This window comes from Mixia osmundae (genome assembly GCF_000708205.1).
Source record: "Mixia osmundae IAM 14324 unplaced genomic scaffold scaffold_1, whole genome shotgun sequence".
NCBI classification, from domain to species: domain Eukaryota; kingdom Fungi; phylum Basidiomycota; class Mixiomycetes; order Mixiales; family Mixiaceae; genus Mixia; species Mixia osmundae.
In genome coordinates, this window is record NW_014575563.1 from 1,731,470 (window position 1) to 1,747,215 (window position 15,746).

At 55.5% G+C, this 15,746-nt stretch overlaps 8 protein-coding genes across 8 annotated transcripts; 3 read left to right on the top strand and 5 right to left on the bottom strand.

The window, feature by feature from the left end:
• Positions 1 to 49: 49 nt before the first annotated feature.
• L969DRAFT_42490 (uncharacterized protein) lies at positions 50 to 1,253 on the bottom strand (the record flags this gene model as incomplete). Its single annotated transcript, XM_014715612.1, has 2 exons — positions 50 to 101; positions 148 to 1,253. 2 exons carry the CDS (start codon positions 1,251 to 1,253, stop codon positions 50 to 52), a joined length of 1,158 nt encoding a protein of 385 aa, XP_014571098.1.
• A 701-nt stretch (positions 1,254 to 1,954) lies between these two features.
• L969DRAFT_84526 (uncharacterized protein) lies at positions 1,955 to 3,588 on the top strand. Its single transcript, XM_014715761.1, has 7 exons — positions 1,955 to 2,227; positions 2,284 to 2,383; positions 2,440 to 2,466; positions 2,526 to 2,648; positions 2,701 to 2,780; positions 2,830 to 3,347; positions 3,405 to 3,588. Exons 1-7 carry the CDS (start codon positions 2,005 to 2,007, stop codon positions 3,480 to 3,482), a joined length of 1,149 nt encoding a protein of 382 aa, XP_014571247.1. The 5' UTR covers positions 1,955 to 2,004; the 3' UTR covers positions 3,483 to 3,588.
• On the bottom strand, positions 3,424 to 4,802 carry L969DRAFT_84527 (uncharacterized protein). The gene is made up of 3 exons (XM_014715762.1): positions 4,530 to 4,802; positions 4,081 to 4,479; positions 3,424 to 4,031 (listed from the first exon to the last, which is right to left on the bottom strand). The coding sequence occupies exons 1-3, from the start codon at positions 4,732 to 4,734 to the stop codon at positions 3,577 to 3,579; spliced, it is 1,059 nt and encodes a 352-aa protein (XP_014571248.1). The 5' UTR covers positions 4,735 to 4,802; the 3' UTR covers positions 3,424 to 3,576.
• A 153-nt stretch (positions 4,803 to 4,955) lies between these two features.
• On the top strand, positions 4,956 to 6,549 carry L969DRAFT_14852 (uncharacterized protein; the record flags this gene model as incomplete). Its single annotated transcript, XM_014714925.1, has 2 exons — positions 4,956 to 5,957; positions 6,007 to 6,549. 2 exons carry the CDS (start codon positions 4,956 to 4,958, stop codon positions 6,547 to 6,549), a joined length of 1,545 nt encoding a protein of 514 aa, XP_014570411.1.
• A 49-nt stretch (positions 6,550 to 6,598) lies between these two features.
• L969DRAFT_165002 (uncharacterized protein) lies at positions 6,599 to 9,033 on the bottom strand. Its single transcript, XM_014715763.1, has 2 exons — positions 7,479 to 9,033; positions 6,599 to 7,431 (listed from the first exon to the last, which is right to left on the bottom strand). The coding sequence occupies exons 1-2, from the start codon at positions 8,793 to 8,795 to the stop codon at positions 6,604 to 6,606; spliced, it is 2,145 nt and encodes a 714-aa protein (XP_014571249.1). The 5' UTR covers positions 8,796 to 9,033; the 3' UTR covers positions 6,599 to 6,603.
• A 115-nt stretch (positions 9,034 to 9,148) lies between these two features.
• L969DRAFT_81092 (uncharacterized protein) lies at positions 9,149 to 11,740 on the bottom strand (the record flags this gene model as incomplete). The annotated part of the gene is made up of 8 exons (XM_014715764.1): positions 9,149 to 9,419; positions 9,473 to 10,394; positions 10,443 to 10,842; positions 10,890 to 11,157; positions 11,210 to 11,275; positions 11,334 to 11,463; positions 11,574 to 11,582; positions 11,656 to 11,740. 8 exons carry the CDS (start codon positions 11,738 to 11,740, stop codon positions 9,149 to 9,151), a joined length of 2,151 nt encoding a protein of 716 aa, XP_014571250.1.
• Positions 11,741 to 11,835: 95 nt separating this feature from the next.
• L969DRAFT_84529 (uncharacterized protein) lies at positions 11,836 to 14,824 on the top strand. The gene is made up of 9 exons (XM_014715765.1): positions 11,836 to 12,013; positions 12,063 to 12,134; positions 12,185 to 12,487; positions 12,535 to 12,649; positions 12,698 to 13,379; positions 13,427 to 13,512; positions 13,565 to 13,916; positions 13,964 to 14,078; positions 14,126 to 14,824. The coding sequence occupies exons 1-9, from the start codon at positions 11,981 to 11,983 to the stop codon at positions 14,432 to 14,434; spliced, it is 2,067 nt and encodes a 688-aa protein (XP_014571251.1). The 5' UTR covers positions 11,836 to 11,980; the 3' UTR covers positions 14,435 to 14,824.
• L969DRAFT_69919 (uncharacterized protein) lies at positions 14,499 to 15,736 on the bottom strand (the record flags this gene model as incomplete). The annotated part of the gene is made up of 2 exons (XM_014715766.1): positions 14,903 to 15,736; positions 14,499 to 14,849 (listed from the first exon to the last, which is right to left on the bottom strand). The coding sequence occupies exons 1-2, from the start codon at positions 15,689 to 15,691 to the stop codon at positions 14,499 to 14,501; spliced, it is 1,140 nt and encodes a 379-aa protein (XP_014571252.1). The 5' UTR covers positions 15,692 to 15,736.
• Between the last annotated feature and the right edge of the window lie 10 nt (positions 15,737 to 15,746).

The following is a 15,746-nucleotide window of genomic DNA, read 5'->3' on the forward strand; positions in this document are numbered from 1 at the left end:
GAATCGCCGAATCGAGAGTTGTAGATGTTGTAGCAAATCAGTCGTCGCTCTATCGCTGCCGTGTCAGAAGTAGCTTGAGGCGATCTCGCTCGCAGTATGCGCTGAAGGATGTATCAGATAGAGCCGCGGTAGCAAAGAATGGCGCACCTGAGCGCAAGGCAGGCTGATGCTAGTAGAGCACCAGCTGATGCGGCTACCAGGAAGCCTCGCAGGCCGTAGACATCGACTTTCGCTACCGTGTAACGCGTGAGCGCACCAGATGCTGCAAAAGCGAGGATGACGATAGTCCCAGGTCTCCAGATTTTACTGGCTGTTGTGATTTTGCGCTTTTCGAAATAGCGTTTGATGAACCGAGAGCAAAGCATGATTCGCAAAGCCATATTGACGATGTTGGCATAGATGAGACCTCTCTCTTTCAGGCCCATCGTCTGCACGAATACATAGCATGCGGCAATGTAGATTGCGCTGAAGACGGTCATCAGGCGCGAAACTCGAGCCAGTTGGTCTGGAGACGCGACAGCCTGCATAAAGGCTTCTGTGCTGCCATTGAGACCGAGCGCAGGTATGAAGTAGCAATAGGCCTGCAAAACCACGGGCGCAGAGGTAGCTGACCACCTCGCACCCAGAACGTGATGGAGTAAGGGCGGAACGAGCGGAGGAGCGATCGTGACGAGAAGGAGCGCCAAGTGCAAATGAGCGGTGATGAGCGAACTGAGCACTTGCCATGCACGAGCAGTGTCCGCTTTTGCACTCTTGTCGTCTTGCTCTCGTCCGTTGAGCGCCTGCGAGAAATACAGGCGCGAAGACTCTTCGACGGGCTGGAAGACGATACGCGCGATCAGACTGCCATAATTCAATGCGACTGCGTAGCCGCCCTGGTCTTCAATAGGACTGACGCGGGAAACGATGAGTTTGTCGCCTTCCGTCAGGAATTGTTTGACAAGTGACTGCTTGCTCAATGCCCATGCGAGCATCGTCGTCTTTTCATCACGAGACTTGCTCCTGTCAGCTACTACCTGACTCTGCCATCGATATCCAGCGACCAAGACGGAGGCATAGGCGAGCTGGCCGCATCCGAAGGCGAGCAAGGCAGCTATGTCACCAGCCCACATGAGGACGAGAACCGTGACGATAGCCTTGAAGATTACTGCAGTGCCTTCAATACGAACGCGCACTTGAATGCGAAGATCAGCCTGTGCTTGCTGGTACAGGTATTCGATCGAAAGCTCGAGAATGGATGCGAGACCGTACATGAACACACATTCGGCAAAGTAGCTCTGCCGTCTGACGGTCGCAGAGGACGTGAGATAGTACGTCAAGCACACCAGCGGGCAGAGTACGGCCCCCACTTGCACAGGCAGATTGGCGACATTGAGGACAGCCTGTCGCGAGCGCAGAAGTTGTGTTTGCTCGACGCGTACTTGATCAAGCCTTGTCTGCACAGACTCGTCTCCACCTCGCAGACGAAATTTCAAAGCCGTCTCCTCAGCGTTCAGAGGTGCTAGCGAAGGTGCCGTACGGGCGACTGCACCTCGTATGCCCTCTCGCGAAAGGAACAAGATTGTATTGAGGAGCAATTCGAGTTGGATCGTTGCCGTTCCGAACGCTTCCGGCGTCGTGAGTCTGAGCAAGACCTGGTTGAGAGCAAAAGTGACGACGCGAGTGCCGAGCTGTAGGATGACGAGGTAGATGGCACCGCCGAGTGCGGCCGAGCGCGCTTGATCCGACATCGTCGATGACATGACGCCGCACAGACTTCACGAATCCGCAAGCGAGCTGACGCCCGAGCTTTGGGTAGTCAAGGCGAGTGCCGTACAGCACCTTTGCTGTCCATAGACATAGTCAAGATGCTGCACTACCAGCAGCTCAGCAGTCCTTCGCTGAGTGCGCTGCGTGGCAGCAAGCATGTGGGTCCAGATGATAAAATATCAAATTCGCCATACACCACTGACTCCACGTTTTTCTTGCCGGACACAGATTTGCACGTCTTGCCGGCCTCACATCATGACGGCCATAGGCAGACAAGCGAGCAGTCCACTCGACGCCTACGACGATCTGAACGTGTCTGGCTACGACCCTTTGCTTCAGCCGGCCTTGCTCAAGTCTGAAATCCCACTGTCGGATGCATCCAAAACGACAATTGCGCTCGCTCGTCGGGCGGCCAACGACATCATCGCAGGCGAAGACAACAGGGTCATCGTCATCGTTGGACCTTGCTCCATACACAGTCAGTGGCGAGTCATGTGCCCGGTCAGGAGCTAAGCGACGTGTTGGCGCCAACAGGCCCAGAACAAGCGCTAGAGTATGCACGACTGCTCAGAGCAAAGATCGATAGCTGGCCCAACCTGCTCATCATCATGCGTGCCTACTTCGAAAAGCCGAGGCAGGCATATGGGTGTCATTCAGGAGACGGCGAGCTTACACATTGGATGCACGCAGGACGACAGTCGGCTGGAAGGGCCTCATGTACGTTCACAGCCACTCGAGGCATCTTGCGATATCCTGAATGGTATGGCAATGCACAGAAACGATCCCAATCTTGATGGAAGCTTCATGATCAACAAGGGTCTCCGCGTCGCGCGCCAGCTGCTTTGCGACTTGACAGAGCTCGGTCTGCCTGTCGGCTGCGAATTACTTGACACCATCAGGTCCGCATTCTCACATGAGCCCTGTCTGGAGCTCATCTGAGTCTTCCGACAGCCCACAATTTTTGTCAGACTGCATCTCTTGGGGCGCAATCGGCGCACGCACGACAGAAAGTCAGCTGCATCGAGAGCTAGGTATGCACCCAGGCCCTCCGGTCAAATTCGATGCTCAAACGAGACGTAGCATCGGGCATGTCGTTCCCCATTGGCTTCAAGAATGGCACAGACGGCGGTGTGACGGTAGCGGTAGATGCCATGCGCGCAGCCTCACATCCTCACGCTTTCATGGGTATCACCTCTTCGGGACTAGCATCCATCGTCAAGACACGGGGAAACCCAGCAGTCCACATCATCCTCCGAGGCGGTTCTTCAGGGACGAACTACGCCCCGAGCGATATCGCAAAGACGAAGACAGCGTCTGCGAAAGCGCGACCGACGTTCCATCCTTCCATCATGGTCGATTGTTCCCATGGCAATTCACTCAAGGATCATCGCAATCAGGCCAAAGTCAATGCTGCCATTTGCGAGCAGCTTCGTGCGGGCGAAGATGCCATTACAGGCGTCATGATCGAATCTCACCTGGAAGAAGGCAGACAAGATGTGCCTACCGAAGGCCCGTCCGGCCTCAAGCGCGGCGTCTCTATCACCGACGCATGCGTCAATTTCGTTACCACTGTACAGCTCCTCAGCGATTTGAACGAGGTGCGAACTTTTGAATTGAGCCATGAACTTGCGCTAAAGCGTCGATTGATCGCTCAGGCTGTCGGCGTTCGCAATTCGGCTAGCAAACAAAAGCATGCAAACGGACATGCAAATGGCAACGGAACAGCGCACTAATGGCATGCTACTGCGACGAGATCGACGAGAGCGTCTAAGTCATCGCATGCTTGTACGAATGACATGCAGCTCTGTACAACCTACAATGAGACTTCTATTTCGAAACATGATCTGCAGGCATGGCCGTCGTGTCCAGTAATGCGAGTGGTCGCTCGATGGCACCCATGTGTGACTGTACAGTCGTCGAGGGCGAGATCTCGAACAGAGTGGCGAGATCGCGCAGAGCCAGAGAATGACTCGTCGCAGGCTCGGGCGATAGGCCTCTGACGAGTTCCGCAGCAGTTTTTGGAACTTCGTCCGGCAAGAGTACCGCAGCTTCTTGATGACGACTCGGACGGACGACGTCAAGTGCGCTCGTGAGGAGTGTCCTGATGTGACGCTCGACGGCGAGCAGCATGAGCGAGACTGCCGGCTTGTCCACGCCGGCTGAGAGCCCGCTATCGCATGCAATGAGACTCATTCGGTCGGTCAGGCTCTCATGATCTGGTAAGCGTTTGCTCTCGAGGCACAGCGGCGCTTGTTGCCATCGATTGTAATCTTGAGTAGAGACTGCGCACGAGACTTAGCGAGCAGTATGACCCAGAGCCCAGCGACGCACCTTCAGCATTGGGAAACACAGGCCCCTCTTTGGCCTTGGCACTGCCTGGCTTGACAATCTCAACGCGAGGCTTTGCAAGGAGCGCTTGACCGTCTGCGCCCAGTCGCGTCGGGCTAGTCGGAGAAGCGGCCGGCAAGGTGCCATTGACCTTGGCTTTGGATGCTGCATTGGCGGACTGGGCTAGATCGATCGTATTGAGCTGTTTGAGTCTCGCTCGCTCCCTCTTACCGAGCGACATGACTTGGTTTCTCAGCCTTGCCCTTTGCGAGTCCCGCTCGAGCAAGTCATCGCCTTCTAGCCTTCTACGCTTAGACCAGCCCGAGTGTCTCGACGAAGGCGTGGCGGACGATCTGGATGTGTTGAAGAGGACAGACAGGATGAGTGCCGTGTGGAGCTCAGCTACCATACTTGATCAGCGCGAACAGCAGGCGTCGAGGCACTCTACTAACCTGCTTCTGGCCCACCGCGACGCAGGGCAGACTGTGTTGCCTCCTCGAACTCATCTCGGCTCAGCTTGCCGGTGAGAAAGTCGACGAGACTCGTCCAATAGACAAGTCCCTGGTCGGGCGGCAGTAGACTTGCCAGTCTGTCTTTGATACCCAGCGTGTCTGCCCTCTTCTGATCAACAGACGGAGGGAAGAGGCCCGTCGCCATCTCGGCGCACTTCAGGCCGTGCTCTTTGCCCGCTACGTTGGACGTTCTGACTGTCCAGCCGGGCCGCGATACCAAAATGGCGCGCGACTTTTGGCTTCTCGTGCCTGCCTGGCGCCGACGAGGAGGACCCTGCGCAGCGCAATGAACACACGACCGACTGCGCAGAACAGACGGCAAGTGATCTCGTCAGGCGACGCACTGTAGTCGTCCGCGTCGCGCAGATGCCACAGGGGCGTGACTGGGCGTCCTCGACCGGCTCAGCATTGGAACTGTCTGCAGCTTCACCGACGGGCTTGCCTCAGCACAGGCAGCACTTTGCCAACCTCATCGATCGTTCTCCGTCTCCCAGCGGTCGCAGGAGCTCCCTCTCTGACTTGCCGAGCTCGGACAGCCCGAGCAAACTCACGCCTGTCTCGACTAGTCGCGGCAAGAGCGTGACGGGCGCCTTGCCACAGTGGCGTACGCCCAGTCTCACGTCCAGCAACAGCATCAAGAGCGCAAGACGCAAGTCGGCTCAGCTCTCCACCGTAGCGACAGGATCGATATCGCACAGAAGCAAGCGACGCGCATTGACAGGACTCATCAGCGTCGTACTCTTTCTGATCTTGCTCAACTGGCAGAGCGACGACGGCGCCAAGAGCGTGCTGTCCAGGATGAAAGCACTCGCTCCGGACTCAGCAAGCGTCGGGCGACTCTTGCCAGGCAGGCGCCGACCGCCAACGCCCAATCCGCCCATACCTGCCAGCATGAAATACATCACACTGCCTTACAAGACAGCAGGCAACATGACCATCAGCTTCGACTTGTACATCCCCAAAACTCCGCCACGGTACCATTCAAGGTCCAAGCGACCCGCTCTCGTCTACTTCCACGGCGGCGGCGTCATAGTAGGCACAAAACAATCTTGGCTGCCCTTCTGGCTCATTCACGCCTGTCTCGATCGCGGCTACATCTTCATCTCAGCAGACTATAGACTACTGTACCCCTCGAACGGACACGACGTCTATTCGGACGTTACCGACCTCTTCCGGTTTATCAGGCGAGAACTCAACGGCGTGCTTGCCGACCGCTCAGAAGACATCGGCGTTCTCATCGACAGGGACAGGATAGGCGTTTCTGGCAGCTCCGGTGGAGGCTGGCTCGCCTATCTGGCCGCTGCGCACCACAAGAACAGCGCTGTCAAAGTCCTCATCAACTTTTATGCAATGGGCGGTGACTTCCTCGTGCGTCTCCCTACCGTCATCTCCAACAGAGGCTGACGTTGCATGACAGAGCGAAAGATATGTGGTAAAAGGCGCAAGAAATCGCGACGGACTACCCCCGATTGACGCCAAAAATATCCAATCGCTCATCGAGCCGGGCGTCGTTCTGCGGCCGACTTGCGCAGAGCCAGCAGCAGGCGATCCAGAAACTGGCTTGCCTACCAATCCACGGAGCCAGCTCGTGCACTATCTCATAGAACAGGCTGTCTATCTCGACGTTCTCACGGGCCACAAGGGTGTCACGAAGGATCTAGAGCCACTGGTCAAGAATGAACTTGCGGCCGCCGAGAGGATACCCATCGATTCGAGGGCTCTATTTCCACAACTCTTAGTCTCAGAAAACTGGCCGCCTTCGTACCTCTTGCATGGCAGTCGTGATTCAGCAGTGTTGGTAGGCGAGACGGTACATATAGCAGAGAAGATCAGACGGGCAGGCGTGGAATGCAAAGTCGCCATCATCGATGGGGCGGAGCATTCGTTCGATCTGCACGGTCATGGCCCGGACAAGCTCAGGGATGCCGTCGACTTCCTCCAAAGACACCTAGAATTGTAGCAGACATCACACGTGTAGAACGTCACATCAATGCGCTAAGATGATGTATTGGGTTTACGACAACAGATCAATGTATAGTGCTCGGTAGACATGAACGTGGTATGTGATTATGCGAGCGAGCGATGTTGCGATCGTTTGAATGGTTGCCTGTTGTTGCAACAGACCTGCAGACGAAAGTAAAGCGGTATGCGATGATGTCGTAGGTGTACAGAGTTGCTCGCCTTCGCGCAGCCACCACGGTGTGCCACGCAACAGAGTGAGCGATTCGTCGTCGATATGTGCACGGAGTATCGTGCGTAGATGCTGCTCGACAAGATTCCATAGCCTTGAGGATGGCATTATGTTATTGTTGGCCCAGCCCTTTGCGATGTCGGCGACTCGCTCTGCGTCAGAGAAATGGGAAGCGATCTCCTCGGCAACATTAGCGAGCACGATGCGACGCCAGACTGTGTCCGAGACGCTTGCGCGGCCGTTGCTGCAAGTGCCTTGCACGATACAAGCAAGTCTGTGTCCGAGCTCCGAAGGTAGCGTCTTCTTGCGCTGGCCAAACAGCTGCTTGGCGTAGAGACCAAAGAGATGAAAGACGATGAGCTCCGTGATGCTCTGGTGTACCGATTTGAGTCGATCGAGGTCAAGTCTGAACGTTTCTGGCACCTTGCTATCGCCTTGCGCAGTGCGAGGCTCGAGGACTATATCAACGAGGCCATAGCCAATCGACTTGTCGAGTGAATCAACAGTAGCTTGGTCGATAAGTGCTCGAGTGGTCGACAGATGCGCCTTACATGTGAGCGCATAGCTTGACCGAAACCAGTGAAGCTCGCTCTCTGGCGACGTGATGAGCAGATACGGTCGCAGCTTCTTGAGCTGATAATTGGCAACGTCCTATACATTTCATTAGCTCTGTCGCTACAGCTGCGGAGAGGACTCACAAGTCTCATGAGCTCAACGGTATCAAAGCATGCTTGCAAGCCTGTTGCGATGCTGGCCAGCGTGGGCTCGGACAGCAGATCCATCATCTGCGTGATTCGAGCATCGCGGATGGGTGCTGCATGCATCAGCAAGACCGAACCAACGAAGCGTGCGAATCGAGCGAGATCAAAAGTGCGGTGATCCGCTTGCTGCGTAACCAGGCTGGTATCGAGGCTGTCTCTGATATTCCTCGCAGAGCTCTGATCCTTGCAATCCGGCAGTAGAGCGAGTAGGAGAGATTTCAGTTCTTCGACGAGATGAGGTATGCGGCTCGGCAAGCGGACAGATAGATTGCCAGACGCAAGCATGCCGACGTTTGAGCGACAGAAGCAAGTAAGGACGCTCGAGCTGTCGGCCTCGCAGATGAATGTCGTACAGCGACAGCCGCTTATGATCTCACGCGCGACTGCGAGATTGTACATGGCACAAGCTTCCCTCCGCTTAAAATTCGACGGGCCCTCCGTATTTGGTCGAAAGTGAATGACGGGCGTGTGTGCGAGATCGTGACGCAGCTGTGGGTTGGCAAGCAACGATGCCAGATCGAGCTCTTTGAGAGACTGTTGCGAGATAGGCGGTCTGAGCGCTGGTACACAAAGCGCATCGTGCTCGAGTGCGACCATGCCCTCTTGGGAGGCGTGGCGAGAGAGCGCCAGGCTGGTAGGCTGATGGATCTGATGTAGTACCTTTAGCTGTCTCTCGTTGAGCACAGGCTGAGACGCGAGTGACGTGTGCGACTTTGCCGAGTGGTTCACGGGAAGAGGGGGCACTGGCGGCGGAGCAGTAAAGACAGGCTTTGCAGATGGTGAACGCCGACAGCGTCGTCTCGGGTTTGTCCTGCCGTGAGAGGATCTCCGTCGCTTCTTGGGTGCTGTCGTGCTTGGCTCGTCGGTTGGCAGCGAATCACTCGAGTGAGTCCGTTTGAGACTGCATTGTAGCGTGGGCGTGTCGACCTTTGAGAGAAGCTCGATTGAGCTGACGCTGCTCGACGAACCTGATGCGGATTTGATCCTGAATGTGCGGTACGAGGCAGACATGGGCACTGACTCGGCCTGACCGTCCTTCTGACCTGCCTCTGGCGTCAGAAGCAGCTCGCCTCTTATGGGCGAGGCAAGTCTTGGCGTTGCATGGCAGTGGTCCGGCGGCAGTTGCAGGAGTTCCTGACTCGGCTGTCCCTCGTGCTCGACGATGCGGTGGGCATCGGAGACTGCCGTCTCGTGTGCCGAGTTGAACGTGGGTGAGGGCAAGTCGGACTGCAAATCCGCCCACGAGTCGGCCATCGTGCAAAACGAGCTCTTGGTCGTTCGCTTGTCTTATGTTCGGGAAGTGAGCATCGCACAGGTCCCCAGCGTGCGGTCTCGCTAGCGCAGACTTTTACTGCTTAAGTTAGTCTGTCCGGTCGCACAGACCTCGTTCTTTTCATTGTGGCTTCGTCTTGTCAGCGCGCAAAGGCTAGCCTCGCTCTTCCCTGGCGTGTCTCTCGAGGTCTCTCCGCGCTGTCGCGGCTAAAGTTCGGGACGCGCCCAATTATGCCTTTGCGAGACGGCAGGGGCAGTAGGTTAACGTTGCTTTAGTTACGTTGCATGGATTACAGTGTGTGACCGGTCTTTATATAAAGAGAGGGCCTAACGTATCAGAGTTCATTTTTGACTGCACGAGTGGCTTTGATGCCGGCGCGCGAGGCAGTGTCGGTGGCCTGGCCGTACTTGCCTTTCAGCGTGGCTGAAGCCTGGTCGACGACGTTGCCACCCTGACCGACAGCGCCTTTAAGCAGCTCAAGAGCTTCCTTGACCTTGTCCTCCGCGATCTCGACGCCGCCTTGAATGTATTCCTGTACTGAACCGAGCAGACTCTGTAGCGATCCTTGCGTGCTGACGTAGTTTTCGCGCATCTGTGCGAGCAACCTGGTCGTATGTATTAGCATAGAAAGTCTCTCGATGGGCCGTGTGAGACTCACTCGGCACGAGTCGTCGATTGTTGCACAGGTAGACCGTGCTCGCGAAGCCAGCCTCGGATGCGCGCATCAGACCAGCTCAAGTAGGCGTTCGTCTTTGAGGCTGTTGCTGAGTATTGCTTCTGGAACTCTGCAAAGAGCTCGTCCTTTTTCGCTTGGCTATCGCTTTTGATGAAGCCGTGATCGATGAGCCAGGACTTGATGTCGTTGTCAGAGAAGGAAGACTCGATGGCATCTTTGCTCTTGTAGTATGAAGATTCAAGCGTCTTCTCGAGATCATCCCGTCGAGACTTTTCTGCCGTCGTTGAATCGAGGATTTTGTTCTTGACAAGGTAGGCACGGGCCTCGGCGTCGGTCCACGTGTCCCAAATTTTGTCGCTCGAGGTATAATAGGAATCTTTGGCATACTTGATTAGGTCGTCACGCTTGGCCTGGAAGTCAGACTTGATGACGTTGTGCGAGACGAGCCAGTTGCGAAGATACGAGTCATCCCAAGACGAGTAAGGAGCATCGCGCAGCTTGTAGTAGTGATCCTGTGCGAGCTTCTGAAGCTCATCCTTCTGCTTCTGCGAGCCGGACTTGACCAATCCCTTTGACTCTGCCCAACGCTGCAATGACTTTGTATTCCATGAATTCCAGGTGGTGTCCTTGGCGGAGTAGTAGTTCTTCGAAACGAGATCGACCAATTCGTCGCGCGTCTTTGCCGTCTTTGACTTGACGACACCGTGGTTTATGAGCCAAGTCCGGAGCGTGTTGTCAGACCATGTATCGTAGACATTATCTGCGGCGTCATTGTAGGTGTCTGAGACGAGTGAGACCAGCTCGTCACGCTTCTTGGCCGAATTGCTCTTGATGATGCCCTGATCGACAAGGTATGACTTCAATGTGTTGTCGTCCCAGGTAGAGTAGACGTAGTCCTTGGAGGCTGCCTCTGATGTCAGCAGGCTTTCAATACAAGTCAGATTTGACACACCATCGAGCTTCTGGGCGACAAAGTCATATGCCTGAGCCGGTGCATCCGTAGCAGCGTAGTAGGCTGACGAGAGGGTCGCGCTGGCCTCATCGGCGGCCGAATTGACCGACTTGCTGGCTTGTGCGTAAGCACCAGAGCCCGACTTGCTCGCTTGAGAAGCCGCCGATTGTGCTGACTTGCCACCAGTCTGGTAGGCGCTATTGGCGCTCTTTGAGGCGTCAGAGGCATAGTATCCTGCTGCATCGGTGGCTTGACCATATGCCGAGGCACCCGAGGCAGATGCGTCCGACGCGAGCGAAGCTACATTGGCTTGCTGCTGACGAGCGAGCTTGATGAGCTCATCGCGCGTCGAAGAAGGCGAGATGATGCCTTGCTCGAGCAGATAAGCACGCAGCTCCGACTGTTCCGTCAATGAGCTAAGGGCAATATAGGGACGACGAGACTTACATCAGTCCACGAGTCGACGACAGTGTTACCTGTCTTGCCCGTGAGGACTTGTTGCGCCTGCTTGGCGTATTTCTGGAACTGCTGAGCATACGTTGGCTGCGTCGCGTCGTTCCAGGCAGCCTTGACCGAGTCAAGCAGCTGTTCATGGGTCGCCTTTGACTTTGGAGCCAAGTTGTGATCTTGCAGCCATCCCTCGAGGTCGGAGGAAGACCACGATTCGTAGTCGGGGATGTAGCTGCGGCGGATGGTGTCAACGAGTCTCGGGCGGCTGAACGCACGTGTCAGCCATGGCATCTTCATACGACGGCGTGAGAACGCACGAGCTGACTGCGGGCGTAGGCATGATGTTATGAGCAGAAAGGAAGCCCGTGATGTCCGCATCAGACCTGTGAGATGGTCCTGTCAGCCCCTCGAGCATAGTGACGTGTTACGGGTGGGACTGACCAAGAGTCGTATGCGTGGTCGTAGTTCTTCGCGACCAGTGCTCTCATCCCATCGGCATCGAGATTGGCAGGATTGGGAATTTTGTGGTCTTGCAGCCAGGTCGAGAGCTGATCTTGCCCCCAGTCATTGTCTATAGAGCAAAGGTCACGAAAAGCAGCAAATCACGGGTAATGCGGAGCAAAAACGGTGTAGCATCAGTAAGCGCATGCTCGAGCACATAACACGCGATGTATAACTCACAGGCCGGAGCTGCGAGCGCAAAGCACAAGCCGTCAGCATTTTCATAGACAATTTGTTGCGCCGAGGCAGAGACCAAACGTACTTGAGCTGAACCAGCTGGCTTCGACTGCGCCAGTGAGTGCGAGCACCGTTGCGGCGGCACCGAGTGCGCAATAAGAATATCTCATCGTGACGACGTGTGTATGTGTGAAGGGAGTCTTGAGCGGAAATGCGAGAGAGCGAAGTTCGCGAACTTCGTCATTGCATTGCTATGACGATGTGGAGATCTCCATCGAAGCAGCAGATCCGATCGCTGCCACGCGACTGTGCGGAGAGCGAGTTTCCTGGCAGAGCAACTGCGTTCGGCAACTAGCTGTTCGAGCGTCTTGAGCTCGTTTCTTGGTCTGATAGGCTCGACATCGGCAAGTATGTTCGGACGCTCATCCGACATCGTACTAGAGGTTCGTGCGAGCCGGGTCGCCACGCCGACGGAGCTAAGTGCTTGCGTAGGGCTATCTCGACAAGAAGAAACAGAAGCAATACCAAGGCTTCGCCAAACGCTACTTCTGGCTCGACAACAAGGTCGCTGTCTCGCGCACTTGAAGTCAACGCTGGCTCATCGGCCACTGCAGGGCGTGCTCTCGTATGCGGTCAATCCCAATTCGCGCGTTCGAGCGAGTCTCTTTGTCGGTCTTGCATCTATCGTTCGTTCGTCAAAGAACAAGACTATCACTATCGATTCCGGATCGACCATCTTCCATTGCCGTGCACTGAGCGACCAGGACTTCGAAAAATGGACCAAGGCGCTCAGGAGATTCATTGGCACCGCGGACGACAAGCAAGGCGGCGCGGCAGTCGGTGAGGTTGGCTCAGGCGTCGACTCGTCCAAGGTCGACCTCTCTGCTATTTTCGATACTGTCGCCAAAATGAGCTTGGTATGCCGGTTGGCGCGATGAAGTACGAAGCTGAGCATCGAGTGCAGCCCATCAACGAAGTCGGCGACATTGCTCGGCAGCTTCAGTCGGACGACCTCAAGTCTTCGACGAGTGGGAGCGACACTGCTTCATCCAACAAGATTACGCAAATATTCAAGAAAGGTGCGCCTGCTTCCATACAACTGTCGCACCTCTCATAGTCGATTGCAGGCCACAAGGATCACAAGCAGAACGGAGGCGCGAACACCCACGAGCTTGGCAAGCAATTATCTCAAGCATCCGCAACGCTCAAGAATCAGCATACCACCCTCGTCAATACCATCAATGCTGCAGGTCCGTCGTTCCCCAGCAGCGGAGGCGGCAAGGCAGCCTACGGGTCCCGCACGGCCATCGGATTCGACAAGGTCAAGAGCAACGGCAATGACAGTGATGCAGACTCTGATGCGACATATGGCACTGCTCAAGGCGCCGAATTTGATCTAGACGACATTGACGATGATGGCGCCCAATCAGACTATGAGGCTGCTGCTGATGATGACGACGATTCTGGTTCCGACGCCGAGCACGCCGGAAAAGATGAGGCTGAGCACGGCGACGCGGATGACGGCGTCAAACGGAGGAAGCAGCTACCTGCGCCGGTGTCAGGCGACGAGTTCAGCATGTTCTCTATGCTCAAGAAGAACATGGGCAAGGATCTCTCAAAGATCTCCTTCCCAGTGTCCTTCAACGAACCTCTCAGTGCTGTTCAGCGATTGGCAGAGGAGATGGAGTATACCTCACTCATCAAAAAGGCGATTAGCGCCGATGACTCGATAGAGCGGCTTTGCTATATCACCGCTTTCGCCATTTCGCAGTTTGCTGGTCTGCGCTATCGCTCGTCTCGCAAGCCATTGTCAGCTCGTTCCCACTCGTGCTCGATTGAGCTGATTCGTCTCACAGCAATCCACTCGTTGGAGAGACATACGAGCTCGTCAGAAAAGACAAAGACCTTCGATTCATTGGCGAAAAGGTCTCACATCATCCACGTGTGTACTCATCGATGCCTTTCTGCTTTGCTGAAGAGACCACATATGATAGCTATCATGGCATGCGCCGCAGACGGCGAAAAATGGCATTACTTTGCACACTCGGGCGGTAAACAGAAGTTTTGGGGCCGATCGCTCGAATATATCCCGGAAGGACACACAGAGCTCAAATTCAAGGATTCGGAGGACGTCTTTACGTGGAACAAACCCAGCACATTTGTGAAGAACATCATGTCAGGCGAAAAGTATCTTGAGATATCTGGCGAGATGACCGTCAAGAACGAGCACACGGGTGAAAAGGCTGTAGTACAATTCAAAGAAGGCAGCAGCTGGGGAGGCGCAGACAGTCGCAATAAATTTGATGGAAAGATCCATGACAAGAGTGGCAAGACCATCACTGAAGTGTACGCTGCCCGAAGCCCAAACAGCGTCTGCTGATTACCGCTCACAGGACTGGCAAATGGAGCGAAAATGTGACCCAAAAGACGGGCAAAGATAGCTACAAGGAGCTCTGGAAAGCGGCGGACTGGCCGAAAGATGCGACGAAGTATTACGGCTTTTCCACTGTGCGTCGTCTCTGGCAAGTTTGGAATGCCGCTGATGAGCCAAGCAGTTTGCTGTGCAACTCAATGAGGTCACAGACGACATCAAGAAGTCTCTTGCACCAACAGATTCACGACTGAGACCCGATCAGCGTGCAATGGAGGATGGCGACGTTGACAAGGCAGAGGAGACCAAGAAAACGCTCGAGGACAAGCAACGCGAGAAGCGCAAAGAATGGGAATCGAGCAACAGCGGACCCCAGCCGCCACAGTACTTTGAAGAGAAGGACGGCAAATGGCACGCCAAAGAGGGCGAGAGCAGCTACTGGGAGAAGCGAGAGAATGGCAAGTGGGAGGACCTCAAGATCTTCGAAGCATGAACACTACTCTATGGACTTGACCAGTGTAACAATACAACATGAAGATCTAAGTGTCCAGAATGCTCTAGTGGGGCGACGCTGCCCGCGTCTGTGGCCTCGAGCCCTCGTCTAAGCTCTGCCTGAGTGCTGCAACGTCCACGCTCAGCCTGTTACCCCTGGCTGGACTCGCGCTACGGCTGCCATCGACACTTTGCCTCAAGCGAGCGACATCTCGAGGTATTGGCTGCTTCTCTTGTGACTGAGCTGCGGGCGGTGGCATGGTCAAGTCGAAGCTGCCACTCGGTCTGCCTGCGCGTTCGCCTTTTGTGACGGGAACAGTAATGCCCTCTTGAATTGCCCAGAGCTTTCTCTGCTCCTCGCGGAGATGCAACCGAATGGAGTCCTCGCTGCCCATTGCGATGCAGCAAATCACGGGCTAATCGGCCAACATCAGTCCAGCACTGAGATCGACATTTTGCATGCGCTTACGTTCTGCAGGAGACCGAGTGTGAAGCCAAAGATCAGCTTGATGATGGGTGCCGCCCAGGGATACTGGCGACGCATGTTGATGCCGGTACCGCCGTAGAGAGGCGCAATGATGGCAATCGTGATGGGCCACATGAAGGAAAAGTAGATAGCCGAGAGGACGAGGCCTTTGAAGACGCTCAAGAACAAGCGCTGCAGGGTCTCTTTGGGCGAGACCGAGAGATCGAAGACATCGTTGTAGTCGCTGCCCGAGAAAAAGTGAAGACCTCGACCGAGTCCGTGCCTGTTATGGAGCCAGCGTGCGAATCCACCAGGCTGCATGGTGGGCTTGTCAGGTGCTTCGACTTTGTAAGCTCCGAAATCGGGGCATGGCCACGCAGCTACGAAAGGATCGATTGTTCCTTTGCGTAGGTCGACATGCACCATACCGCTTGAGATCACGAATGACAGAACGGTCTGGATGATGACGGTGACGCCGACATCGCCCGCTACGGTGGAATGGCTAAGGTTCCAGATTGTCACTCTCGAGGTGTTATCGTTCGGATCTTGTGTTCTGTACATGGCACACGCGATCCCGAAATTGACCAAGCCGTCGACGATAGCAGCGAAGAGGCCTTGTGGAATGAGAATGTAGAGCCACTGGCGTGTTGTGATGGGCCGTGGCAGATGGAACGGATTCCAGTGCGGTCTCCGGACAGGCGTCGGCCAAGCTTCTTTTTCCGACGACTTCTCCACTTCGCCCAGGTCTGGGTCCGGAAGGACCAGTTCGGTGGTTTCCGCCTGCCGCGGCATAGTCGGAGGGTTTACCGCACTCGCAGAGTCGGTTTTCGGTCTGTTCGGAATCGGT

Bases quoted from the DNA above. Each gene is read 5' to 3' on its own strand.
- L969DRAFT_84526 (XM_014715761.1), top strand. From the start codon at position 2,005: ATGACGGCCATAGGCAGACAAGCGAGCAGTCCACTCGACGCCTACGAC. The intron at 2,228-2,283 runs GTCAGTGGCGAG...TGGCGCCAACAG, and splicing joins TGGACCTTGCTCCATACACA to GCCCAGAACAAGCGCTAGAG. The intron at 3,348-3,404 runs GTGCGAACTTTT...TTGATCGCTCAG, and splicing joins TCCTCAGCGATTTGAACGAG to GCTGTCGGCGTTCGCAATTC.
- L969DRAFT_84527 (XM_014715762.1), bottom strand. From the start codon at position 4,734: ATGGCGACGGGCCTCTTCCCTCCGTCTGTTGATCAGAAGAGGGCAGAC. The intron at 4,480-4,529 runs GTTAGTAGAGTG...CAAGTATGGTAG, and splicing joins TCGCGGTGGGCCAGAAGCAG to CTGAGCTCCACACGGCACTC. The intron at 4,032-4,080 runs GTGCGTCGCTGG...TCTCGTGCGCAG, and splicing joins TGTGTTTCCCAATGCTGAAG to TCTCTACTCAAGATTACAAT.
- L969DRAFT_165002 (XM_014715763.1), bottom strand. From the start codon at position 8,795: ATGGCCGACTCGTGGGCGGATTTGCAGTCCGACTTGCCCTCACCCACG. The intron at 7,432-7,478 runs GTGAGTCCTCTC...TGAAATGTATAG, and splicing joins CCGTTGAGCTCATGAGACTT to GACGTTGCCAATTATCAGCT.
- L969DRAFT_84529 (XM_014715765.1), top strand. From the start codon at position 11,981: ATGTTCGGACGCTCATCCGACATCGTACTAGAG. The intron at 12,135-12,184 runs GTCGCTGTCTCG...CGGCCACTGCAG, and splicing joins ACTTCTGGCTCGACAACAAG to GGCGTGCTCTCGTATGCGGT. The intron at 12,650-12,697 runs GTGCGCCTGCTT...AGTCGATTGCAG, and splicing joins TACGCAAATATTCAAGAAAG to GCCACAAGGATCACAAGCAG.